Here is a 26288-nt window from a genome sequence, read left to right on the forward strand (position 1 = left end):
TTATATCATTGTTTATTGAGATTTAAATAATTATAAATTATTTATTTTAAAATAAATAATTTGTACAAATTTTAAATATATATACAATAAATTCATTTTATAAAAAAGTAGACACAATTATGAAAAAATATATATAAAAAAAAATTAATAGGACTATCTTTTTACAAAGAATTTACGCCATACTTAGAGCATTAATATTAGTCTAGCTAAAGTTAAAGTTAAAATTTGGTTAAAACTAGATGTTTGATTAAAAGCCAAAGCCATTCATGTATAACCCCACATTAGACTAGGTAAAAATAAGCTAAAATAATAATATAATATTATTTTTTAATTATTTTTCCACTACACTAAACATATCTAAATTATTAGTTAACATATGCTTAGTGTTAATATTAGAATGCAAACAATCAAAAGTTTTGAAATTAAATATGGTTTTGATATGTGAACAATGACTAGTTAAGTTTGGACTTTCCTTTCTATTTATTGTAACTCAAAGTTTCAATTAAAGGACTTTAGCTAATTCAATGCAGCTCATTTAAGTAGAACTTCACTAACATTTGTCCAGTCCAATATCAGTGCTCTAACTTTAAGCTTATACTTAAGTACATTGCTCTTGGATAAATTTATTTTTTATTTTTTATTTTTTTTTATCCACTCTCTCCAATGCACAGCTGGATAAATACTATACAACTAGGTTTTTAGAAAATGATGGACATACAACCATTTTTATAATTTTTAATACAATTATATTTTAAATGATAGATATTTTTGTAAAATAATTTATAAAAAAAACATCACTTTACATAAATATTCTCATTTTAAAATATAATTATACAAAAAATTAAAAAAAAAAATTATGCATATATCATTACTCAATGCCTTTACTCCTTTGTTAGCGTCGTTCTAGAGCTTCCCTTGTTTTCTCAAGCAATAATTTGTATCGACAATCATTACCTATTTCATGCTTCTTTTAGCAGTCGTATAACCTTTTTTTTTTTTTCTCTCCAAATTAAGTATTTATAAATAAACTAACGGATACAAGACATAAGTTCGGTAGGGTGGAAATCCCCTACAATCTTTCCAAAATCAACACACATTACAATATAAAAGTAAAAAAAATAAAATGGATAATCGGAGCTAAAAGATTGACTCTCACCCAATTCTCACAAAGAGAGACTACTTAGATGACGATTTTTAAATAATCTGATAAACAGAGCAGTCGTATAACTTAAACATGCTTCTTTTATTTTTTATTTTTATTTTTAAATGATAAATTCACCCTATTACGCTACTAGCTAGCTGATAAGATATAAATAATGATATAGAAACAACTTTTTATATAACGACATTTTAAAATAAGAATATTTATGTACATTGAGACTATTTTATAACTTATTTTATAAAAATACCATTCATTTAAAATATAATTGTATAAAATAGTTTATGTTTGTCATTTTCCATAACATATTCAATTTTTTTAAAACCTTTTTTGATTTCATGTGTTTAAATTAAAAAAATGTTATCTTGTTATAGAGTTATAACCGAAGTCACTTCTCTTTATTTTTTTTCTAGAAGGTTTTATGTAGCACATTAGATCACTATTATTTGGGGATTGGAAAGGAAATAAAAAGGTCAGTAAATCCTCACACAAGGTGCCTAGATTTCCTTTTTTTTTTTTTTTTTCCTTCGAGCAAGTCAACTTGTATTGAGGAAAAGTGAAAGGATTAAATACAGATTCATTCTAAATTATATGTCACCAAATTCTAAAAGAAGGAAAAATAAATTAATTAATTTCTACAGCTAGCTACTATGATTGTGAATTTTACCCAAAAATAAAAATATGGAATGAATTTGAATTTAGCCTAGTCGATGTTTGGATTTTTTCTTTTTGAGTTTTGAATTTTTTTCTTTTTAAGTTTTGGTATATACAAGTCGATATGCTCACTTATAGTAAGACACATTATAACTTAAAAAAAATCAAAACACTACTAATTTTTTAATATAATTGATGTGAAAAGCTTCTACAAAGGTGTGCTGGATGTCTAAAAAATAAAATTTCTAAATATATTTTATCTTTTTTTCCCGCATCATATGTCAATTTTTCTCTCAAATTAGATCTATGCAATTCAACCAAATATTTAGAAAGCACCAAAAAATAGGCTCTGCCATGGTAAAACTAATTTATTGCTTAACATGCGCTCTTATCGCGTAAAAATTAGTGTTTCTTTTTTATTTTTTAATATATTTGTTGCTTTTATTTTTGAATAAATGGATGAGAAATGCTATATATATAAAAAGAATATACACAAATAAATCATAAAATTTATAATATATTTTCGTATGATTCATTAGATATATTTTATAATAAAAAATAATTTTATAATTTAATATATTATATCTAATAATATCGGTTTGTTAATTTATTTTTATATCATGTATTTCTTGTTAAAGTATTTATATTAATGGATTTGAAATGATGATTTATTTCATACGTGGGATACCTTTTGGATCCACTTTTTGCCTCTGACAGCTCGAATTAAAGTGATCTCACAGATCTTTACCACCCCCACAAAAAAAGCCTGAAGAAAATTTTGCAACTTTTCAACTTTCTTTCTCATATATACGCTCTTTTATATTCAACATCCTGTTATCTCAAAGAAATTCTGGTTCGTCCGAGACTAAGAGATCATTGGCTGTCAAATGAATAACAGAACGAATGTTGCCGTTACCCACAGTACTACTACAACAACAACAACAAGGTTTATCAAATGTGTGACAGTTGGAGATGGTGCTGTTGGGAAGACGAGCCTGCTCATCTCCTACACTACCAACACTTTCCCGACTGTATAACCTCTCTTCACTTTCATGCCCTTTATTTCTTGTGTTCTCTTTTGTTAGCTGCTTCTCATGCTCATTTGCGTATGATTTCCCTCCGGTTTTGCTTTTTGGGTTTCTTTTATTGTTTGACAGGATTACATCCCAACTGTTTTTGATAACTTCAGTGCCAATGTTATGGTTGATGGGAAGACTGTGAATCTGGGTCTTTGGGATACTGCCGGTGCTCTCTCTCTCTCTCTCTCATGGTTAATTTGAATGATGCTTGATTTTGTTTTTATCTTTCGATTTGTTTCGATGGTTGTTAAGTTAGTTACTATATAAGAACCATGGCGATCGCCATTATCATCCCCAAACTATTGGAAAGACTCAGTTTTCATATATTTCTCACTGATTTCTTTTCAACCAAACAAGCACTTAATTTGAGAACATGGCAAAGAAAGTAATTGGCCGACTGTCGGCGCAAAGGCAGGATCCTATGTTTCCTAAAGCATTTAATGACATGAATCTACCCACGCAGAGAAAATAGACACTTAAATCTTATCGAAATAATTCAAAATTTTTGCAGGTCAAGAAGATTATAACAGGTTGAGGCCGTTAAGTTACAGAGGAGCTGATATTTTCCTTCTCTGCTTTTCTCTCATAAGTAGGCCTAGCTTTGAGAACATAGCAAAGAAAGTAAGCTTTTTCTTTTTCTTTTTTCTCTCTCTCCATTGAAGTCTTCTTTTGATTCTCTGTCATTGACCAAATGTTCTACCAAATGTATCTACTGATCAGATTCTTAATGTCTTTCTGCTTGTTTCTTTTTCTTTGTGCCTCTTATTATGTTGGAGTAGTGGGTTCCGGAGCTGAGACATTATGCCCCATCAGTGCCCATTGTTCTTGTGGGGACCAAACTAGGTGATAGATTCTTTGCTTTATCAATTTGTTAGTTCTGTAAATGCCTGTTTCCATAACTTTTCCCTTGCTTTAATGCTCTAAACAATCGAGTATGCTTGGTGGAAGACGAAAACTGAAGAATTAAGAAAAGTTCTTTTCCTATAGAATTTTCAAGATTTTCTTGACTGTCACATGTATGCATAAGTTTGGTATTTACAGTTTTTCACAGAACAAAAATTCGTGACCTTTCTTCCTTGGCTTTTTCATGCTTGTGTCTTGTTATTTTCTGTTCAATGCGGTTCAATTAATTGCAGATCTAAGAGAGGATGAACAGTTTCAATTGAATTATCCCGGGGCATGTACAATTTCTACAAAACAGGTTGGCTATGCACTCTGCCATTTATTTTTAAGCTTTTGTTGTTGATTCATCTGTTAGCTACACTATTGCATCTCCACATTCAAACTGTACATGGATCTACTTTTCATCACCAGCTGAAAGCATGGGGGGGCACATCGATCATTTTACCAAATGGTTGTGCAACTGCATTGGATTGTATGGCTCTAAGTCTGATGTTTATGTACCCTTGATCTGCTTATGCTGAAACAAACATAGCCAAAAACTAAATGCAGCCAGTCAAGAATTCTGTTCCCTTTTTAATAAAATATTCTATATACCTCTTTTAATGCCAGGGCGAAGAACTAAAAAGGCAAGTTGGAGCAATAGCCTATATAGAATGCAGCTCAAAGACACAGCAGGTATGAGATTTGAGTTCAAACTTGTTGCGATACTATTCCCTGTTCGGTCACCGTCACATACTCTTTTCTTGATAATCGAATGCTTTTTTTGTAACATCCCAATGGAAGGCCCAAACCACATGGTTTATATTCTAAAAAGACTAGTTCAATGATATAATTGAAGTCCCATTTGAAACCTTATAAAAAGTAATAACTTCTCATTTTCAAGCAATATGAGATCTCATACACCACTTACCATTATCCTTATCATATGGGAGTATCACATTTTTAGGGCATAAAGGCATGTTTTTTTAATTCCAAGAACTGTCACATGAAAGTTTACTGATGAAACATGCAGAATCTGAAGGCTGTCTTCGATACTTCTATCAAGTTGGTTCTTGATCCTCCAAAGTCCAAGAAGCCAAAGAGAAAGCAGAGGACCTGCATTTTTCTGTGATCAATCCTCTAGTGTTCACAGAACACTGTTCAGGGTTTTAAACCAATTAAGAATGATGATTACTCTCCTTTTTCTCTTAACAGTTGTCCATTCTTCTCTTTTTTCAAGCCTTCTTTTTCTTGTTTTCCTTTTGGATGTTTTGTTTTCTTTGGATTGTTTATACGTGTTTGGCATTTATATAAGCAGCAAGTACTCTATTTATACATACCAAGATTGGTAATCAAAAGGAAAAGGGTATGTTAAAGGTTGGGGCACTTTGGAACTCCAGACATGTTGGATTTTGTAAATTTCAGGGCACTCATGTATTGATATTTATTTAAAGTTCTTATTTCTGGTTAATTAGAGATTTATTGGAAAGATAGCCAGGGAAGTGCAAGCAAGCCCCCTAGCACCGGGCCCAATGAGCAATTGGGTCAAAATGATTATTATTATTATTATTATTTTATATTTTTTTTACTTAAAGATTAAGAAAGTAAATATTAATAAATTTTTTATTTTTTAAAAATATTTAAAGATATATACAAAATGATTAGAGAAAAAAATAAAAAAATACATTTGCACTTATCAGTCGAATTCTTCGTTGAATTATCAATCCTTCTAGCACTACCCTTTCTTTAATAGGTGGCTGTTGTTTAATTAGGTCTTATAAATGGAATCTTCTATAGTCATTAATTGACTTAATTTATAAAGTTTGGTTGTCACTATTATATATAGTCATTTCGCTCTTATAAATGTAATATAAATTTCCGCTAATTAATTTGTTATTATGAAAAGGAAGTCAAGTAATGACGTACACATGCAGAATAGTTTTGAATTAGTTTAAGCTAGCATTGACAATTCGTATACACAAGTACATACGTAAACTCCCATTGGTGACCATTTGAATTGTTGGCGACATACGTGTCACCCATCCCAACAAACCCATCCGTATTGTGAACTAATTTCTTAATGTTGGTTCTGATCTTTCAAATTATTCTTTGTCCTATATTATTATTTTAATGATCCTTTCGGAAACGTTCTAACAACCCTCAATGAAAGTCAAAATTAAACCCATTTCTTCCTTGAACGTTCTAAAAAATGATCTCCCATTATTCCAACCAGTTTTTATATTATATATATATATAATTAGTAAGGTGTTACGTGCCTGAGTCACATATGTACAATTTAAAGTATTAATATATTTTATTAAAATAAAAATAAAGTATATATATCTTATTATTTTATTATTAATATATATCTTAAAAATTATTGAAAGATAGGCTATTCGTAAATTATTATAATGCTTTCCTATTATAATGAATACAAAAAGATAAATTTATATAAATCTATTTTTCTATTATAACGTATTTCCAAATTGAAAATTGAATCAATGATTATTATTATAATAAATCTGCTTTATTAGCATATTTAAATATATTAATAGTGGAATAGAAACCAACAAAAATCATAAAAGTAGCTATAAATAGAATGTAAATGAAAATACAATTATATCCATGTGTTCTATAATTATTACAAACGGAATGAAAGTTAATGAAAACCAGCATATTCCGTTAAAACAAGAAATTTCTGTTAAAACAAAAAATTTCCGTTTCATAAACTCTTTATATATATTGAGATATATATATATATATGATCGATCTCCTGAATTTGATTTTGCACTTTTGGTAGAAAGTTACCAATTTCTGCTTGTAAGTCGTTTTGATCTTTCCCCTAGCAAGGTAGGTTAAGCGTTGGCAAGCAAGCGTGTCATGTACGTATATAAGTCGGACTCAGCTCTCGGCCACATTGTGCGAGTTTTCTACCCAACCTAGCTCCTACCCATTTCTTCCTCTTCCTCTTCGTCTTCCTCTGTGTTTAAGATCCTTAATTTTTCACACAGACCAAAACCTTCTATTGCATCGAAAGCATCAATTCTTCCTAAAGCGAGAACTACTGATCTAGCTAACCCTCCAGACGTCAACGTACATTCAATATTTCACCAGATGATGATGATCAGCAAAAACATGGATTATGCACAACAGTCTATTGGAAAACCTGCACTACTCTTGTTGCTCTTCATTGGGATCTTCTACGGCCTCTTTGTTTGGTCTTCCTCTATCAGCAATCCGTTCAATGCATTCCAAAAGGAATCCATTTGCACGCCTTCAAAAACGGTAATAATTAAGTACTACTTTTCTTGCTTGCAGCTTAATTATTTCGTGATCATTCCATGCACAAACATGAATATGGGTTTTCTTAATTTGCTTCAAAAAAGTAATTTTAAGCTGTAATAATCCCTGCAGACCACCGATATTTATGTCCCCCAACAAGATGAGCTTGAAGAAGCTCTATCCAAAGCTTCCATGGCAAATAAGACGGTCATCATCGCTATCGTAAACAAGGCCTACGCGGACCAAGACATCAGAGCAGACACCACCATGCTTGACCTCTTCCTTGAGAGCTTTTGGCTTGGGGTGGAGACTAGACCACTCCTTGAACACCTCTTACTCGTTGCCGTAGATCAGACGGCCTATGATCGCTGCCAGTTCCTACGCTTGAACTGCTATAAATTGGAAACGGACGGCGTGGATTTTGGGGGAGAAAAGATTTACATGTCGGAGGATTTCATCAAGATGATGTGGAGAAGAACTCATTTTCTCATGGAAGTTCTCAAGCGTGGCTACAACTTCATCTTCACGGTACGTTCCTATCATTTTAGAGAGATAATAGTTGCAGTCGTGAGTATACAAGTTTCGCATAATCACTTGTAAAAAAATGAATAAATACGAGACTCATATAAAAATAAAATTAATTTTTTAATAATAGACTTTATTTTTTTAAAATAATTACATAACGTTTGTACAATTTATGATTATATATAGTATTATTCATTATTTTATTACTTTCCTTATGTGTGGCATGCATGCACGGTACAAGATAAATAAACATTTTTTTATGTTTGGATGTTAAAGTGAGTTGAGTTGAGTTGAGATGATAAAATATTGTTAGAATATTATTTTTTAATATTGTTATTATTTTAAAATTTGAAAAAATTATAATAATAAATTGAGATAAATTTGAGATCCAAACGAAACTTAAATTTAATATCACGTAATCACTTAATTTATCTATGAACTTGTTTGTTAGAAAAAGGAAAAAAAAATGAAAAACTGTTAATGGCAGAGAGCAGTGGACGTATGATTTGTCAGCTGTCACGTATAAAGAAAAAACATGGACAGCTAGCTGTCATGCATTGAAATGTTTTTTTTTTTTTTTTTCCTGTTTTTTCCAAGAAGGAGGTTTTGTTTTCTGGGCAGGTGTTTTCTATCGTAGTTGAGATAGTGACGTGCCTGATAAAAGAAACTAATTAATTAGGTTTAATTTTCTAGTGAAAAATAGTCATAAGAGGAGGAGATATGTTTTCCTAGCTACTTCCTAGTGCATGCATGTTCATTTAGGTTTTTGAAACAATGAAACCAGAATCATAAATCTCCAAACCACGGTGACACTTTTGATCTTTTATGTCTATGATCTAACAACTTCATACATATATATATATATAATTGTGTGTGTGAGAGATATCTCATTCTTATAAATAATAAAGTTATTAAGATGGTATATGCGATTCTACATTCATGTGTAAAAATGAAAAGTTTTTATTTTTTATAATATTGTAAAAAGACTCTAATTATATCATCAATTAATTTTTTTAGAATATAAATTCCATGACTTGTCTTGTCTATTACGGTATATGTTGAAAGATAGTTACGATGCTTTGAACTTTCTAGTTGGAACTTAATTTGTTTGAATGTTGACCTCTTTAAGTTCTTTTCTCGTACGACACTTCAAATAAAACTTGACTTTTGGTTAATTAATTACATGATTGTCTCCCTTGCAACAGGATACCGATGTAATGTGGCTAAGAAACCCATTTTCACAGCTAAGCAAAAACGAAACCGAGGATCTACAGATCAGTACCGACATGTTTTTCGGTGATCCATGGTCGGAAAAACAACTGATCAACACCGGATTTTACTACGTTCGATCGAACAACAAGACCATTACACTGTTGAACACATGGTATTCTAAGAAGGACAACTCCACGGGGCAGAAGGAGCAAGATGTGCTATTAAACCTAATTAAAGGGGGAATAATTAAACAACTGAATCTTACTGTAAGGTTCTTGGACACCCTCTATTTTAGTGGGTTTTGTCAAGAGAGCAAGGATTTTAGGGTAGTGACCACCGTCCATGCAAATTGTTGTCGGAGTATTACTGCCAAGGTGAGGGATTTAAAGGTTGTCCTCAATGATTGGAAGCGATTCAAGAAGATTAGTTCTTATAGAAGGCTGGCTAATGTGACGGAAAACTTCCGGTGGTCGGGACACTTGGGATGTCGGAATTCGTGGGGGCCAGTAAATAAGAGTGCCACTCATGATTAAAAATCATTTAGTAACTAAGTGTACCTTTAATTTTGTTCCTATTATAATGTTCAAATTTGTAGGGAAAATTATTATCATGATCCGTTATTGATCTATTTGTAAGTTAATGCGTAGAATATGCTATCAACATTATTTATATAATGAAATTTGATTTGTAATATTTAAATTTTAAATTTTTTTAAATTAAATAATATTATGTAAGTGTTTTGTTAGGTGTTATTCACACTTACTTGTAAATAGAATTTTCTTAAAATTATTATTTATCGAGATCGTGAGTTTAACGTTTTATATATAACAGGAATTAAAATTGTACTTAAAATAAATATTAATTTAGTTTTGTTGAAATTCATTTACACTTGTAAAGACCTTTCACTTCCTATATTATTGATAGATGGATTTTTTTTTTTACAAGTAAAGAATTTATAGATAAATTAACGGATACGAGACATAAGTTCTGTGGGGTGGAAATCTCCTACAGTCTTTTTAAAGGCAACACACATTACAATACAAAAGTAAAAAAACAAAGGGGGTGATCGGAGCTAAAAGATTGACTCCCACCCAATTCTCACAAGGAGAGATTGCTTGGTGACGGTTTTTAAATAGTCTAATGAACAGACTATAAAACTGTAGCTAGAAGCCGCAGTACAAAGAGGTGTGTTGCAACGTGCTAGTTTGGATTGACTGGGAGGAACTATCACATCCACTTCCACTCGATCCTTAGTTAGGGAAAGCGATAATATAATATAGTAACCGAAAGCTGTTACGAATCGTCGATGAGGGGGCATTATTGGCAGTGGCGGTGTGTGCAATCCATGCACCACAGTTGGAGTGAAGAGAATAGTTGGATCTGGAAGATCTGAAGCCGTAGATCCCAAAACTGCCGTGCGTGGTAGTAGAGTGCTCTCTAAGGTGCAGTGGCACGTGAAGATCACGCAATGCATAAGCCGTGCGTGAGGCGAACGTGCTGCACAGATAGGCGGATTTCTTCCCCCAATTTGACGATCAGCACCCGGGGAAGCTGAAGAGGGGCGCGTGTCCACCCTAGTTCGCCGAAAAGTAGCAGATTGGCAAAAATAAACGGTGCTACTGGAAAACTTAAAAAACAAAAAATAGATAAATGGAAATAAATGGAAATAAAGGCCATAGCCGGCAAGGAGGAGAGGTGGGTGGAGTCGAAACATTAACCCCCCTCGCCTGGTGAGCAAAAAGACTTTATAGGAGAGGCGATGGGCACACTGGAAAACTATTAATTGGTTGTTGATAATATTATCTTTCGAAGATGGTGAATATTATATATTTCAATATGTGTTTATCTTTTCTTCGTTTAAGTTTTTGAAATAAATAAATTAACGATGAATCTAAATAAATTAGAGTTTTTGAAAAGAATTTACACAAAATTAACGAACCCGATAGCTTCGCGGATATTAAGTAAGACCCGAATCTTAATTTTCTATCGACGCTCTCTGGGACCTCTCTCGTTTTCGCTGTCTTTCGCTTCGGATAAACCAGGTGTGGACTCGGAGACTGATCTCTTTGAAAATCTGTTTGTTCTTCTTCTTTCTTTTTTTTCTGATTTGCGACGCAAAAATGGACTTAGATCGCGTTAACTCTGACATTCTAATTACCTTTTTTTGTGTGCTTTACGCTCTGTTCGGTTTCTAAGAAAATGTAGGAAAAGTTACCCGCTACAATGTTTCGGCTTGATTGAAGTTCCTTTCGATTCTTCTTTTAATTTCTTCTGAATGGTACTCGATTGCTGCTTTCTTTCTGTTTGTGCCTCGGATTTCATGTTATTGAGCATAAAATTTGTATCCACGAAGTTGTATTATGCATGCGTTTGCATACACAATAACTCTGTCTGCGAATGTAGGTGCGTATGTAAATAATATACGGATGTAAGTAAAAGTGTTCGTGTGTGTGTCATGTGTCCATTTATGTACGCACTCGTTATGTAGGAAATGTTTACCACATACGTGAGCAAGTCCTATCTGCTCGATAGCATAATGACAATTATGAAAAAGAGTTTACAAGAATTGACTGATAAATGGTAAATAAGTTGTTGGTGATTTGTAAACTCTCATTATCTTTTTGCTATTTTTTCGTGGTTTAATTTATTTCCTCGCTTAAATTGCTATATGCAGCTTCTCGTGTACTTAAGCGTAGTGGAGGAGATGGATTCATCAGCAGTGCTATTTAACCAGCTCAAGGCTTGTATTGCTTAGCTTTTTTGGATTATTTAGATGTGAGTTGAGATCCTCATAACTTATTTGATTTTCTCAATCTTAACAGGCAGCAGAACCATTTTTCCTATTAGCGGGTCCCAATGTGATTGAATCTGAGGAGCATGTTTTTCGAATGGCCAAGCACTTAAAGACTGTTGCATCAAAGTATGCTCCCTCTATTTATGATCTATGCCATTTTCTTCGTGAGCAAAATTGGGTGTTCTAATGAAATGGCATAGTTTTGTTTTGATGCAGAAATAGATTGGTTGAAGAAAATTGTAACTTTTTCCTTTGTTCTATGGAGATTAAAAGAGTCATTTCTCTCTATAAAGGTTGTATTGCTTGGGGCGTTTATATTACTTGTTATTTAGTTTTAGGACTTTGAAACTTATTGAAAACACACAGTATCAAAATACCCCTGATACTCATGTTTCATGCAAAAATGATAACCTTGAATCTCCTGTATTTTTTTTCTTGGCAGTTTTCTACAATATCAAGGAGAACATTTATTTTCAAGAAATGCAGCTAAACAGATTCATTTCGATTGCCAGTTAACCTTGTAGAATTTCTGATAGAGTTTGTTTCTGAATCTTGTAGACTTGGGTTGCCTCTGGTTTTCAAGTCAAGCTTCGATAAAGCTAACAGAACATCCTCAAAATCATTTCGAGGCCCTGGCTCGATCGAAGGCTTGAAGGTTTTGATTATTATTATGTAGTTCTCAACCGTTGTAGTTTTTGAGGTTTTGAATCTTGATAATGTTGGATGTCTCAATACATAATGGAAGGGAGAATTTTTTCTTGCATCTGAAGTTGTTGGGATGAAGGTTTGAAATTTCTGACTCTGCTTTATGAATGTTAGGACAACAAAGTTTATACGGTAGCTATAAACTTTATTGTCCTACCTAACATTCATTAAAAAAAAAAAAAAAAAAAGTACATACTGCAGCTGAGAGAAGAGTTCACTGAGAGGTTGTAAGATAGAAGTGGTTGACAAAGGCTGGTTCTGCTGTTTGAACTTATAGTCAGAATCAGAGAAGGTTCTTTTGAAATACAGAGAAGGTTCTAGAACAAAATGTTTATAGACAAAGAAAATGCTTGGTACTGCCAGTTATAGGCCTGGAAGTTTCTTTCTATAAAATTATGACCGGAATTTCAGGGGCATAGCATCTGGCCTAGCTCGCATATAGAGCGAGTGTAGAAATACTTCCCCCATGGGGGGGGATGATCAAAGTGAAGTGAGCTGGGGACAGTGAACAGACTGAGCAGCAAGGTGGTGCTATGAGTATATAGACAGTATATGTATCTATCATATATTATATGACAGATGTATGTATACATATACAAATACCATTGGGTGTTATAATTAGATGTATGAAATAAAATAAAATTATGACCAAAGTGTCAGGGTTATCATTGATATTAGGTTAAGATAACATAGCTCAGGTCTCTCTCTCTCTCTTGCTGAGTACATTGCTCAGGTCACTATTGCCATTGTGATATACTTTTGGAAACCATGAATGTGGATATGAACTAAAAAGTTGAATTGATACTTGAGAAGGTTAACATCTTTCTTATTTCTCCACTTCATCTGCAGATACTTGAGAAGGTTAAAATAGCATATGACATTCCTGTAGTGACTGATGTCCATGAAACTATCCAGGCAAGTATTTTTTCTTTACAGTGGTACTCTTGTTCCTTCTGTTTGATTTTTACCTTGATTTCACTTTACATAAGGCTGCTGCCGTATTTCTTAACTGGATGTGTACTTGTTGTCAATTGAGATTGGATAATACATTGGCATAGCATCCCTGCTTTCAGAATTAGGTGTTCAGATGTATTTCACTATCCTTCCCAAGCAAATGAGAAAGGAAAACACTAAACCCACCGACAGTGGGTCCCGATAGGTGTTTTTTTTACTAAATGATTAAGGAAGTATTTTCTAATGATGTTGCGATTTTTTTTAAATATTTAAGGGTATTAAAAAATGTATGAAAAAAAAGGCCAAATGGCCTTCTCAGGAGAATTTGTTGGGCTACACCCATGGTGGGTGTTGACGACTCAATGAGAAATAGGAATTTTTATGAATCTTTTTGGGGATATAAGAGTGAATTGCATTTTTTTTTTTTGCATAAGATGAAGTTGTGATGAATTGAAGAAGGGAAAGGGAAGGGAAAAAGAGAGAAAACATAAAGGAAACTGTGATTTCTTTAAACAGGGAAAAGCGTTGTTATAATTTCCTTGGCCAGATTAATTGTGTACCACGTGAGCATTTCTGAACATATACCTATATGACCTGAAGTCTATGCATTTAATCGTGTAAAACAAGGAAAATGAAGAACTGTGGCCGATGTCGTCATGCATCTTCAGTTGTAGGAAACCTTGATTTTGGTCTGTAGCAATGTCCACAATAGAAATTCAAAAATAGTATAGATCAATACAATTGAAAAAATAACACTTTAAAAAGTAATTTGATGCTACTGATCTGGCCCTGTACTGGAAAAAACACTTTTCTTTTGGTCCAAGTAGCAGGAAAAGATTAGGCCTCGTTTGTTTTTGTAGATGAGATGAGATGAGTTGAGATTAAAGTTAAAAAGTTGAATAAACTATTGTTAGAATATATTTTTTAATATTATTTTTGTTTTGGGATTTGAAAAAGTTGAATTGTTTATTTTATTTTGTATTGAAAGTTGGAAAAGTTGTAATGATGAGATGAGATGAGATGAGATGAGATGTTTTCTGAAAACAAACGAGGCCTAAAACTTTTGTAAACCTTAGACTCTTATAATGTAAGCTTTAAGATGATGCAAGTCTTGCTTCGTTTGAAAGTTGTTTGTTATCACTACACATGAAAAGCTCCAAGTTGCCAAATCTGAAAATTAACCTAAAGACACTACTTAAGCCTTCTTCATGGCTGCTTGAGGTGTCAATACGAGTTTATCAGAATGAAATAACATTCTAAGTCTGAAACTGGTTTTGTTCAAACTGTGAAGGACACAATTAATCTGATGTTTATCTTTTCTTTTGCCAGTGTGAATCAGTTGGTAGAGTTGCAGATATTATTCAGATTCCAGCATTCTTATGCCGTCAGGTTAACTTTTTTTCTACCATACATTCAGCATCCATGATCAGAAAATTTTTCAAGATAAATGGGCATGTGATCTCTTCTTATTCAAATCTAGAAAAAAAAAACCATTTATTTCATTTATCACCTACTACAATGGCAGACGGATCTTCTAGTTGCAGCGGCGAAGACTGGCAAAATTGTAAATATCAAGAAAGGCCAATTCTGTGCTCCTTCTGTGAGTATTTTTATGAATGTGACAAATTAGAACCTCTGTTGACTTGTATAGTTATACAGCTTTTCTGCTTCAACTGTTCTTCTAATTTATATATTGTTCATATTTTTCAGGTCATGGTAAATTCTGCCGAGAAGGTTAGATCGGCTGGAAATCCAAATGTGATGGTTTGTGAAAGAGGAACTATGTTTGGTTATAGTAAGTTTTCTGGTTTTGGTTTCAAATGCACAAGTAGTTGGTTGCTCTCCCTCTGCAAGTATGCTTAATTGGAAGCTGTTACAAATTTTTTGTGAGCCCTATACTTTCTTTAAAACTTCGACCAATTGACTCTGCTCTGTACTTTCAAAGATTCAAATGGTTCTTTAAGCATATTTGGTTGTTGTTCTGCAGATGATTTGATTGTTGATCCTCGCAATTTGGAATGGATTAGAGATGCTAATTGTCCTGTTGTAAGTTAAACTTGCTAAGTGCCTTCAAGGTTCTAGATCTACAATTTTGTAACAAGGCCGTGAACTAGATGGTGAAGTTTGGTCCTTTTCTTTTTGGCATACAAGCCATCTCTAAATTAATTTTGTATTACTTTTCAACTGGTAGACTAAACCCAAACGTATATCTACGTCCACACATGTTGACATATTCTTCAACTGCTTAGATTCTTTTTAATAATGATTTATTTTAATCAACAAGCATTAAAATGTATTTTCTTTAACTCCCTCTTCGAGGATCTCTGTCATTCTTCATTTATCTTTTAATTTAAAAGATATAACATCTTACATTCTACATCAACAAGAGAGTTTTGTAAAAAACTAAATGGAAGCATCATGAAGACAACTATAATATGTGCATGTGTGTTTTCAATCTTAACCTGTTGAGGGTGATGTTTGCTGCATGCTGCATGCTGCATCTGTATATGTACTATTGTCTGGAAGACCTTCCAGTCTAACCAGGTGTTGCACTACAGGTAGCTGATGTCACACATGCATTACAACAGCCTGCTGGGAAAAAGGTGTGGAAAATCTTGACGTGGCACAGCTGCTTCTCTGTGAATTGTGCAAATAACCTTGTTATTTACGTCAAAAGAGAGGTCATGAATGACATCCCTGTCAAAAATGCAAATGGCTAGCAATTTATATGGGGAGCAGTATAGTTATTTAGTAATATCAAGATAATAAACTGGTTTTTATGTTGGAATATGGATAGTTGAAAGAAAGGCATTGCTGATGTTGAATGTTCCATTTAATAATGCCTCATTTATGTGGCGTCCTTATTCTTTTGGTGCTGTATAGTAGCAATTTTGGCCAATGATTTCTTCTAAAGAAAAGGCATTTGATTCCTTTGTTAAGCTGATAGTCACAGGGTCTAGGGTGTCATCATTAGCAATTCAACTCCTTTTAAATGAATACCATTATGATGCAGGTGATATGGACTGTGTCCAGCCTTTTTTTTTCTTTCCTTCCAGTGTTTGTACCGACTCTAACTGGAGTATTCAATTTTGTAGCATGCTTTTCTTTGCCATATATCTATGTTGCTCTCACGGGACAAGATTTCCCACAATTTTAGTGCCAAAAAAAAAATAAAATGTTGTAGGATGGTCATTTCCTGATTTTGCTTTTGGTTCTCACTTTTCCCATATCAAGGGGGTTAAACTTCTACTTTCTCATATAGCTGGATGGTGGAGGTGTTGCCAGTGGAGGTCTTCGTGAACTGATACCATGTATTGCAAGGACAGCAGTTGCTGTTGGAGTGGATGGAATTTTCATGGAGGTACCAGGAATATGCTGAAGCTGATCATTGCTGATTTGTGTCAATGTGAAACTCGAATGTTTGAGAGTTAATAATGAAATTACAGGCAGTACCTCCTGCACACTGGTGTTTCCTTGAGTATGCCAGGAAGGAGGAACTGTCCTTATTAAATATTCCCTTCTGTCTAATATAAATTGAATGCTAATCAAATGAGTGCAATATGAATTATGAACAGGCTTCGCTTTTAGAAGTATGACATTTTTTTTTATAACTGAAGTATAACATTTTCATTTTCATCGTTATTATTATTATTATTATTTTCCTAACATCTTCTTTGGATGATTAGGTGCATGATGATCCTTTGAATGCACCATGTGATGGTCCAACTCAATGGGTGAGTTTTCCATACATCATGCTTCCTAGGAGTCATGGAATTTTTCTCCGACACTTTACTCTCCTTTGAGGTTTTCCCATATGTAGAGATATTTTTAATTATAATGAGTTTTATTGAAGCTCTAAATAGGTTATGTTTTGATTGTTTTTTGGAAATAGCCTCTTCGTCATTTGGAGGAACTGCTGGAAGAGCTTGTGGCAATCGCTGTAAGTCTGTTACCATACTTATTGTACATGGTTCTTTTAATCACTGTAGTACTTACAATTAATTGTCAACTTAACTTTGATTGCTATGGACAAACGAAAACATGCTTAATCTATTTTCCATGTAAAATCAAATCAAATAATTAAATATGTTGCTGATGTTGTAAGAGTTAATACACAATTTTTTTTTCTCTCTTTTCTCTTTTGGAATTTTAGCTGCAAATAATTTAACAGCCCTTGAGCTGGATGTTTTCCTCTTTTGACATCTTGTAGAGGGTAAGCAAGGGGAAGCAGCACTTAAACATTGATCTCACACCGTTTCGTGATTAGAACGCCTGACGGTTCTCTTAGTGGTAAGCACTCAAAACCATTTTTCTTCCAATTTCTATACATCATTGATATTATTAACTTCAATATTATCATTGAGAACCAATAAATAATAATAATAAAAAATCATTGGGAACCAATCAATTTCTGTTCATGATTTGGAGGGTTTCAAGGATATAACGAGAGTGACTGGGAATAAATGACTGGAGTTTTGTTGCCTTTCTGCTGGCAAAATTTATCTTTTTCTCAGTGTTTCTTAGAGGTTTCAAGTTCTCTTTATATATAGAGGTAAAATAAAATTTTCTTAATAGATTACGATTTAAGAACTAGATATTGAAGGCTTTCAAGTTCTTTAACTTCTAAAAATTTGCTTTTTGCTGGAGGAAGAGGTAGGAACCGTAGGGGGTTGGTTCAAGACGGAGTATTCACATTCATTCAATTTTTGCAATTGTCAAGTCTATATGTGAGTAGGTGATGTTATGGTTTAAAAAATCCCCATGTTGAAGGAAATCATAAGAGAACCACAAGCCCCACTCCCAATCCTCCTGATGCATATTTGTATGCATCACGTAGGTATTGAACTTTGATCTTGGAAATCCCTTTTAAAAGACGTCTTGATATTTTCCCTATCAACAGTGAACCACGCAGCCTTGTAACGTGGCATAGTTTCAGGCATACATGGCATTTAGTTTAAAAGATGCATATAAAGGTTATGTGGGGCATCTGTCTTTCTTCCTTTATTTTTCCAAATTTCCCAAATATGTTTTTTTTTTCTCTTTTTTTGCCATTGGTGTGATTACAGTTTAAAGGATGCAGACCAGAACCAAACTTGAAGACGATATGCAACAGAGAAATGGAACTAATTGTGTTGTCTCATAATGAATAGGAATATGAGAGTCTGAGACTGGCCTCGATTAGTTTATGAATGTTAATTATATTATGAAAAACCATATATATAAGGTTCGAGTTAATTCTTAGTTGATTTATATGATGAAAATTGGATTTTTTTTGTGAATGTTCTTCTGCACTTAAACAAAGGGAAAGGGTTCTCTCCGATTACGTCCACAATATAAAAAAAAAAAAAAAAATTCGAATTATTTTTTAAAATAATATGAAGAAAATATGAGTTAACAAGTGTTACAAAATTAGAAATCGTAATAAAGATTTTAATATATATATTTTATATATATATAGATAAGTTATATTGAAAGTTTATATTTAAAAAGTCATCACATGGTTAAGAAGAGAAGCAAGTAGCAAAAAATAATATATTTTTACTTGTACGGAAGAGAAGCAAGCAAAAATATAATATTTTAATTCAAAAATAATATTTGGCTAATCCTTTGGCTGAACAAATTTGATTAGTAATAGTTAAAATTACTATTTATTTGTTGAATACATTGTTATCTATTAATTTACACTTTAATTATTCTTTTAACTAAAATTTAATTTTGTTGAGCAGACCACAAATACTTTAAGTGGCTTAAAGCTGTGAGAGGGGCGTTAATTTTTTTTAATTTTTAATTTTTCATATATATTTTAAATAATAAAAAAATCTTAATATTATTAAAAATTAATTTCTTAAGTATTAAGAAAAAAAAAGTCCCGTGGCTCCGGAAAAGTAGCTTTTTCCTCTTTATAAATAAGCTCCTATTTTCTATAATCTAATCTAATTTTCGCATCACTTTTTTCAGGGCGCTCTCTATCTTTATTTTTAGGGTTCGGCTTTCTCTCTCACAGGGGGTTTCATTCTGAGTCCTGACTCTCAAGTTTGGGATCTTCTTTTAGGCCTTTGATTTTTTCTCATCTCAATTTTAAATTAAGCTTTTCTTGCGTTCTTATTGAGGCCGAATAAGGTTTTTTTGAGTCGATCTTTGAAATTTTGAGCCTTTGTTCGTCTAAATTGTGAAACAATGCCTCCGCGGATGGTGAAGAGGGGTGCGGCGGGGCCGAAGAGAACGGCAAGAAACACCAGAGGGACCGCGAAGGCTCAGAATCAGCCGCCGGACGCTGCGGCTGAGGAGTCGGTGAAGGTCGAGGAAGTCTCGATTCCGGTCGTGGAGGAAGTCTCGATTCCGATCGTAGAGGAAGTCAAGGTCTTGGACAAGCCGGTTGCCGTGAAACTGGAACAGGAGGCAAAAGCGGATGTGAACGGCTTGGGTCCGGTGAAAAGTAAGTTTTGTTTTGGACATCGAACTTTATTTTGGATTGGATTGAAAAAGTAGATTCTATGCATTCGTTGTGTGTGTGTTGGACTTGTTGGAATTGTTCAAAAGCTTTCCTTTTCTCTATGGGGCTGTGGCAGATTATGAGGAATTGCTTGTGTGGTTCTTTGCTTCAGGCTCAGTGTCGGTTTTCCCTGTTTGGGTATTGTTTTTTTTTTTTTTTTTGCGTTTCTATTGGTAAACCCGCTCACTTTGTTTCTGAATAATACGTATATTTTTGTTGGCTGCCCGATTTAGTTGATATAGTTTTTGCTCATGGATGAAATAGGAAGTTGCGATCTTTATTGGATTTTATGTTTATTTGGCGTATAAAATTGAACGTCTTAAAATACTCACTACTACAGTCTCTTTTGAGGCTTTGAAAAATGAGGTAAAACTTGGAGTATGCTCCTAGGGGTTGGCTCAAGTGGTGAAGTCCTTGGTCTTGGTGTTATGCTCCCTCTAGATCAAAGGTTTGAATCCTCTTGGATGTAAACAATTTCTAAGGCCCATCGGATGGATATTTTCCCCTTGAATTACTTGAGGTGCACTTGTAGGAAACTCCTTGCCGAGAGCCTGCACCCCTGGAATTAGTTGGGACACTGTTTTAAGACACCTGGTGGCATGAAAAAAAAACTTCATAAAAAAGAGAGTGATAAGGGTAGAATGGATCTCTATGGAATTGGTTCAGTTGGAACATGCAGATTGGGTCGAACATGTGGTGTTCAATCCACATGTTATGATCAGGGGCTGAGTTGTTTTTCCTACTGGATGCACATTGCGACTTTGATAATCCAGTTAGTGACCACAGAGAGATCATGTGCTATTGTTTTCCTCTTCTTGAGAATTTTGTTTTTGTTGGAGCCTAGGATGACGGCTATATATTTATTATAGGGTGCGAGTCACATAAGATCTCATTATCATATACTGATAGACATGTATTGTCATAATTTTGGGAATTGCATAAGTAATAGGATGAACACTTGTTGCGGGTTCTGTTACTTTTGCACTGTAAGTTTCCTTGAGCCTATTTATGACTGGCTGGTTCATCGTCCCTTATTTCATGACAGAAGAAGACGTGGTGAAGGAGTCTGTAGATGAATATGAAAAAGATGAACGGGTGGAGCTGGAGGATAATGACCCTGAATATGAACCTGAAGAATATGGTGGGGTTGATTATGATGAGAAGGAAATAGAACATGAGGATGTTCAGGAGGTGGGAGATGTTGGAGGGGAAGAACATGAGGAGGATGCTGATGAAGAGGAAGAGGAAGAAGATGAAGAAGAAGAAGAAGAAGAAGAAGAAGAAGAAGAGGGTGATATGGTTGAGGAGGAAATGGAGGATGTTCATGAAGAACTTGAGGGCGAAGAGGAGGATGAGCATACTGGTGAGGATCAAGAGCATGCAACACTGGTTGATGCAGATGAAGAGGAGCACCACGAAGTTGTGAAGGAGAGACGCAAACGTAAAGAGTTTGAAGTATTTGTTGGTGGCTTAGACAAGGTTGCAACTGAGGATGATCTTAGGAAAGTTTTCGGTGCAGTTGGTGAGGTTACTGAAGTCAGGTTGATGATGAATCTTCAGACTAAGAAGAACAAGGGTTTTGCATTCTTGCGTTTTGCAACTGTGGAGCAAGCAAAACGAGCTGTTACTGAGCTCAAACACCCGATGGTAATTTTTGATCTTCTCATGGTTTGAAATAGGAACTTATATGTCTTCACCTTGTAAATTGTACGTGTTAATGATTGCAATTCCAGATTAATGGGAAACAATGTGGTGTTACTCCAAGCCAAGACAGTGACACCCTTTTTCTGGGTAACATATGCAAGACATGGACAAAAGAAGCCGTAAGTATATTGGTTCACTTAATGTCACCATCAACCTAACTAGTCTTTAGTAGGAGTTGCTAAATTCCCGACTAATTGGTTGTCAACTTTGGTTCCAGTTGAAAGAGAAGTTGAAACATTATGGAGTTGAGAATGTTGAGGATTTGACGTTGGTTGAAGATAGTAACAATGAGGGAATGAATCGGGGGTTTGCATTTTTGGAATTTTCATCTCGTTCAGAAGCCATGGATGCCTTTAAGCGCCTTCAGAAAAGAGATGTTGTGTTTGGAGTTGATAGGCCTGCAAAGGTTTCTTTTGCAGATTCCTTCATTGACCCTGGTGATGAAATTATGGCACAGGTAATTTTTGGCTCCAACTTTCTGCATTCTTTAGGGTGATTGCAGCTCCTGATGGTTTGACTCTTTTTGAAATGTGATGTTGATCTTGGATATATCTTGTTAAGCTTGTAGGGATGCTAGTAATATCTTACTGAGTACTTGAAAGTTGTATTTGCTCTTGGAGATTAGATTTTGGATATGGGCATCAATCTACTCTAACATCACTGAATCTAAGTTTTATATGGGATACAGCATCCCTTTGAAAAAAGTGGATTGAAGTTCTCAAAAGTTGTGTTTTCAGGGCCTTTTTTTAAAGGCTTTTTTTTGTTAGTTTTTGTTGAATATATCATTGGGTATTATACTTTCTTTTTTGTTTGTCTGGGGAATTTCAATTGAACGTGCTTAGTGAATATTTTTGGAATTGCTGATGACATACTTTAAGTTGCAGGTTAAAACTGTATTTGTGGATGGTCTGCCTGCTGCATGGGATGAGGACCGTGTTCGAGAGCTTCTTAGGAAATATGGAGAGATTGAAAAGATTGAGCTTGCCCGGAATATGCCTTCTGCCAAGAGAAGGGACTTTGGTTTTGTCACATTTGACACTCATGATGCTGCAGTGACGTGTGCTAAAAGTATTAACAATGCAGAGCTGGGCGAAGGAGACAGCAAGGTTAGTCTTGGTTCTTAAGAGCTTTAGATGCTTTCAGTATTACTCAATGATATCCTTGTTGGCATCAGTTGCCTTGTCTTGAGTAATAGCTATGGTCATCACCTTTTAGGCTAAAGTTAGGGCCAGATTGTCAAGACCACTTCAGAGAGGCAAAGGAAAGCATGTTGGTCGCGGAGATATGCGATCTAGTCATGGGGCTGGACGAGTTGTGAGGAGTTCATGGGGTCGTCCAACACCACGCAATCTACCTGTGCGTGGAGTAAGAGGCATTGGAAGTCGTGTCCCACCAGCCAGTATGAAGAGACCTGGTGGATTGAGAGATAGACGCCCTGTTGTGTCCATTCCGACAAGAGGCAGGCCCCTGGCTCCTCCAGCTAGGCCCTATTTCAGGAGAGTGCCTGGTATGGTTAATTTTGTGCATTGTGTGGATGCAGAACTGCACTTTTACCTGTATGAATAAATAAATAGTTTTGCACTTTCTTGACAGTTAATTCATATCCAAAAAGTAGCCTGAAGAGGGAATATGGTCGGCGTGATGAACTTCCTCCAAGGAGCAGAGCTGCTGCAATTTATGGTCCTAGGGCCATCCCAGAGAGACGCCAATCATATAGAGATGACTACTCATCCCGTGGTCCTGGTTACTCTGATGTTCCTAGAAGTACAGCACGTCCAGCACCAAGGAGAGCTTATGTGGATGGTGGCTATGGCCATAGGTTTGAAAGACCTCCTCCTCCTCCTCCAAGTTACCGTGAGGGACGTGCCCGTGATTATGACTCCATGTCTGGTTCAAAACGCCCATATGCTGCTCTGGTTAGTATTGACTGTGTATACAGTTTTGCCATAATGTTATTTTTACACCATATTATGTTTTTCCAATTCTTTCATATATGAGTAATTTCTAAGGTGCATTTGATTTGTCTCTTATAATTCTAGGACGACGTACCCCCGCGTTATGCCGACTCTGGTGTCCGCCAATCTAGAGCTCGATTAGACTATGAATATGGTACTGGTGCTTCTCAGTATGGTGATGCTTATGGTGATAGGTATGTTCTTGTTTTTGAATTAAAAGTAGTTTTTACTTATCCCCATTTTCTAATCCATTTGTTGCTGTGTTAATGCACTTTTCGTTGTTATGGTTTGTAGGCTTGGGAGATCTAATCTTGGATATGGTAGTGGCAGAAGTTCTGCTTCAAATCAGGATTCACATGTGCTTTACAGCAGCAGCAGTCGTCAGGGCATGAGTTATGGAGGAGGTGTGTTAAGTTGGTAGCAACCTGACTTGCATTTACCATCAATTGTGCATTTGTTGAAGTGATCTTGTTCTCCAATTTTGCTTTTTTTTCCAGGCTCTTTCAGTGGTAGTGATGTTGGTGGAATATACTCGGCAAACTATGGTGGTGATTATGTGTCCCGTGGAAGTGATGTATGCTAACCTTCTCCAATTGAATGGCAGTGTTTAGCATTAAATCTTTTTTATTTTGTGTAATTATTCTATATCTGGCTTCTGTATAGGTTGGTGGTAGCTCTTACTCATCAATGTACTCTGGTCGTGGGATGGGTGGTAGCAGTTACATGGGAACTGGTAGTTCTGGATCATATTACTAAGGTAAGTATTTATCTTCTTGATGTTTCCTTTGGTAAAGCACATGAGGAATTTTAGACAGTATGCCCAAGTATTATTTTATTGGAGATCACTTTACCCCAGAAGCATGGCATCTCTTTGATCTTCTAAGAAGTGTGCTTGGTAATACTTGGAGCAGTGTGGTCACAAGTGAATTTGTCTATGGACAGATGCGTCATGACAAAGATGCTGCTCTAGGATGTGAACTAAATGAAGACTATGCATTATGATGCCTACAGTGGAGTGAATGTGACAAGTCTAAAAGCCTTTGATATGTTGAGGGGATTTTTGTGGGAAAAAGGAGCTGTGTTGGTTCAAGCCATTTTAGAAATCTACTGAAGTGCTAGTTTTCTAAGTTGGAATATATGCCTGTAAGGAAATTTTTAATTGATCAGAAATGAAGACGAAGTGTGCTTAGCATGCTATATGTATGATCACGCATTTTATTTTCTGTATGACTTCACTGGATGGATAAATGTGGAGGTGTGCTGCATCATCTGTTCTTCTGGACACAGAATGATGAGATTGAGGGTTCTGTAATTGGACAAGGAATTTTGGGAAATCTTCTTGTGATTGAATTCACTGGTAAAGTTGTGGCTCCTACCTGACACTCTGGTTATTTTGGATCACTTGCTCTTTTGAAGCAATACAGCCTTCATTGAATAGTAAAGTTAGTGAACCGGCTACTTCTTGAAGGTAGTAGATATACTGAGCTTGTTTGGAATACCTATGAAGTATGGGAAAGTAAGTGGTCATAGAATGTTGGCCTTGATTTTCTTTGGTTGGTATTATAAGCTTTGGTGCTATTAGTAAAAAAATGATAAAAATGAAATGATTTTGAATCAAATCAGTTTGTTTACGCTGGTTAATACAGACTGGGAATTGTGTATTTCTTTGGTTATGGAAGATTATTGCTACTTCCTGACTGGTTGAGAAGACCCTAACCAATGAAATGTAGAAGATGAAACTAAATGGATGGTGCTTAATGAAGTGTATATATTTTTGTTTGAGGAATATCAACTGAATATACCGTGTGAATGGAGTTGTATTTTGTCATGATTCGCACTTGTTAATATTAATATCTCACCTTGTGAGAGATCCATTGGAAACTTGCCTCTGCCAAATTATTGGTATTTAGAGTCGTGTAGTTTATGGAGAAGTTGAGGATGGGAGATCCTGACGTGTTGTGATTGATTACCATCAATCAATCTGAGCTTTTTTAACAAATCAAGCATTGGCATTTTGTTATCTGGATCATAGATAAGTGTTGTTGCTATACTGATGGAGAAAAATGTGGGTATTTCGTCACACTTGACACTTCATTAAGGTTTTGTCCTACTGAGGTTCATGGTTATGCACTTTGGACAAATTGAGCATTCTTGACTTATCCATTAGGAATATTATAAATCTGCATTGCTGGTTTGAAGCTATGCGATTCCTTGGTTTTTTCTTACCCATTTTGAGAAAAAACTCGGTAGGGGTTTGGGTCGGATACAGTTGCCATTTCTAATAACTTGAGTGGGAATTCAAGTATACATTTATCTCGTTTCCGGTTTTGCTTAGCTCACAATTTTGTTTTGGCTTGGCAGCAGAAGCCAAGTTGCCTTGAAAGTCTTATTGCCTTTTAGGTGCTGGAGTTTGTTCTCAATTGGATTGTGTATTCTGAATTTATAAACACAATTCTGAAATAATGAAGTGTAATGCTTGAAATTTTAGCCCATTATTTTCTATTGTGAAAAAAAGAGAGCTGCATAAAAGATGAAACGCCCTGTCTGTATGTCTGTCCCATCCACCTATTATTATTTTTGGCTACCTCTAATATTTGGTTTTGTTACGCAAAAGGCTCCTTGCACGAGGTATGTATTTATTCAAGGATACTCCAGGGGAGAGACCTACCCCTCCATGAGAAAGAGAAGAGGATCGATCAGTTGTATGGGTGGTCGGCTCTTCCCATAATTTTTAGTTTTCAATAAGCCTGGCTAATCACAGTGAGTGGAAAATTGGAAATTGTGGAAAAGATTGTACAGATTCCTACCAAACCCGAGGTCCGGAGTCCGAAGAATCAAATACAAGTCCTGAATCTTGAAACTCGATGAAATTGTGGAGGCAGATTCAAAT

The 26288-nt window shown here is 34.8% G+C and overlaps 4 protein-coding genes across 8 annotated transcripts; all 4 read left to right on the top strand.

Annotated features, from left to right (window-relative positions):
* The first annotated feature begins 2590 nt into the window (after nucleotides 1-2590).
* Nucleotides 2591-5160, top strand: LOC108990452 (rac-like GTP-binding protein RAC2). The gene is made up of 7 exons (XM_018964420.2): nucleotides 2591-2844; nucleotides 2971-3058; nucleotides 3404-3513; nucleotides 3672-3735; nucleotides 4029-4093; nucleotides 4405-4470; nucleotides 4808-5160. The coding sequence occupies exons 1-7, from the start codon at nucleotides 2701-2703 to the stop codon at nucleotides 4904-4906; spliced, it is 636 nt and encodes a 211-aa protein (XP_018819965.1). The 5' UTR covers nucleotides 2591-2700; the 3' UTR covers nucleotides 4907-5160.
* Nucleotides 5161-6597: 1437 nt separating this feature from the next.
* LOC109016901 (uncharacterized protein At1g28695-like) lies at nucleotides 6598-9486 on the top strand. Its single transcript, XM_018999261.2, has 3 exons — nucleotides 6598-7059; nucleotides 7189-7584; nucleotides 8787-9486. Exons 1-3 carry the CDS (start codon nucleotides 6889-6891, stop codon nucleotides 9324-9326), a joined length of 1107 nt encoding a protein of 368 aa, XP_018854806.1. The 5' UTR covers nucleotides 6598-6888; the 3' UTR covers nucleotides 9327-9486.
* Nucleotides 9487-10462: 976 nt separating this feature from the next.
* On the top strand, nucleotides 10463-19274 carry LOC109016879 (2-dehydro-3-deoxyphosphooctonate aldolase-like). 4 transcript variants are annotated; one of them, XM_035685287.1, is made up of 15 exons: nucleotides 10463-10523; nucleotides 11468-11533; nucleotides 11616-11713; nucleotides 12146-12242; nucleotides 13142-13207; nucleotides 14576-14635; nucleotides 14772-14846; nucleotides 14957-15041; nucleotides 15234-15292; nucleotides 15805-15849; nucleotides 16509-16607; nucleotides 16933-16980; nucleotides 17139-17186; nucleotides 17457-17536; nucleotides 18313-18504. In XM_035685287.1, exons 2-14 carry the CDS (start codon nucleotides 11498-11500, stop codon nucleotides 17511-17513), a joined length of 873 nt encoding a protein of 290 aa, XP_035541180.1. In that variant the 5' UTR covers nucleotides 10463-10523; nucleotides 11468-11497; the 3' UTR covers nucleotides 17514-17536; nucleotides 18313-18504. The 4 variants fall into 4 exon arrangements, with proteins under 4 accessions (XP_035541180.1, XP_035541178.1, XP_035541177.1 ...); XM_035685285.1 differs by lacking the exon at nucleotides 18313-18504 and adding an exon at nucleotides 19205-19274 and having other exon boundaries at nucleotides 10492-10608; XM_035685284.1 differs by having other exon boundaries at nucleotides 10493-10608.
* Nucleotides 19210-25184, top strand: LOC109016856 (heterogeneous nuclear ribonucleoprotein R-like). 2 transcript variants are annotated; one of them, XM_018999220.2, is made up of 12 exons: nucleotides 19210-19682; nucleotides 20785-21386; nucleotides 21473-21562; nucleotides 21661-21900; nucleotides 22328-22549; nucleotides 22659-22950; nucleotides 23037-23359; nucleotides 23483-23592; nucleotides 23693-23802; nucleotides 23896-23972; nucleotides 24062-24155; nucleotides 24310-25184. In XM_018999220.2, the coding sequence occupies exons 1-11, from the start codon at nucleotides 19424-19426 to the stop codon at nucleotides 24152-24154; spliced, it is 2418 nt and encodes an 805-aa protein (XP_018854765.2). In that variant the 5' UTR covers nucleotides 19210-19423; the 3' UTR covers nucleotide 24155; nucleotides 24310-25184. The 2 variants fall into 2 exon arrangements, with proteins under 2 accessions (XP_018854765.2, XP_018854759.2); XM_018999214.2 differs by having other exon boundaries at nucleotides 24341-25184.
* The last annotated feature ends 1104 nt before the right edge of the window (nucleotides 25185-26288 follow it).

This window comes from Juglans regia, chromosome 14 (genome assembly GCF_001411555.2).
Source record: "Juglans regia cultivar Chandler chromosome 14, Walnut 2.0, whole genome shotgun sequence".
Lineage (NCBI taxonomy): Eukaryota > Viridiplantae > Streptophyta > Magnoliopsida > Fagales > Juglandaceae > Juglans > Juglans regia.

Bases quoted from the DNA above. Each gene is read 5' to 3' on its own strand.
- LOC109016856 (XM_018999220.2), top strand. From the start codon at position 19,424: ATGCCTCCGCGGATGGTGAAGAGGGGTGCGGCGGGGCCGAAGAGAACG. The intron at 21,901-22,327 runs GTAATTTTTGGC...TTTAAGTTGCAG, and splicing joins GTGATGAAATTATGGCACAG to GTTAAAACTGTATTTGTGGA. The intron at 23,973-24,061 runs GTATGCTAACCT...GCTTCTGTATAG, and splicing joins ATGTGTCCCGTGGAAGTGAT to GTTGGTGGTAGCTCTTACTC.
- LOC109016879 (XM_035685285.1), top strand. The intron at 15,293-15,804 runs GTAAGTTAAACT...GTTGCACTACAG, and splicing joins GAGATGCTAATTGTCCTGTT to GTAGCTGATGTCACACATGC. The intron at 15,850-16,508 runs GTGTGGAAAATC...TTTCTCATATAG, and splicing joins AACAGCCTGCTGGGAAAAAG to CTGGATGGTGGAGGTGTTGC.
- LOC108990452 (XM_018964420.2), top strand. From the start codon at position 2,701: ATGAATAACAGAACGAATGTTGCCGTTACCCACAGTACTACTACAACA. The intron at 3,059-3,403 runs GTGCTCTCTCTC...AAATTTTTGCAG, and splicing joins GGGTCTTTGGGATACTGCCG to GTCAAGAAGATTATAACAGG. The intron at 4,471-4,807 runs GTATGAGATTTG...TGAAACATGCAG, and splicing joins GCAGCTCAAAGACACAGCAG to AATCTGAAGGCTGTCTTCGA.
- LOC109016901 (XM_018999261.2), top strand. From the start codon at position 6,889: ATGATGATGATCAGCAAAAACATGGATTATGCACAACAGTCTATTGGA. The intron at 7,060-7,188 runs GTAATAATTAAG...TAATCCCTGCAG, and splicing joins TTTGCACGCCTTCAAAAACG to ACCACCGATATTTATGTCCC. The intron at 7,585-8,786 runs GTACGTTCCTAT...CCCTTGCAACAG, and splicing joins GCTACAACTTCATCTTCACG to GATACCGATGTAATGTGGCT.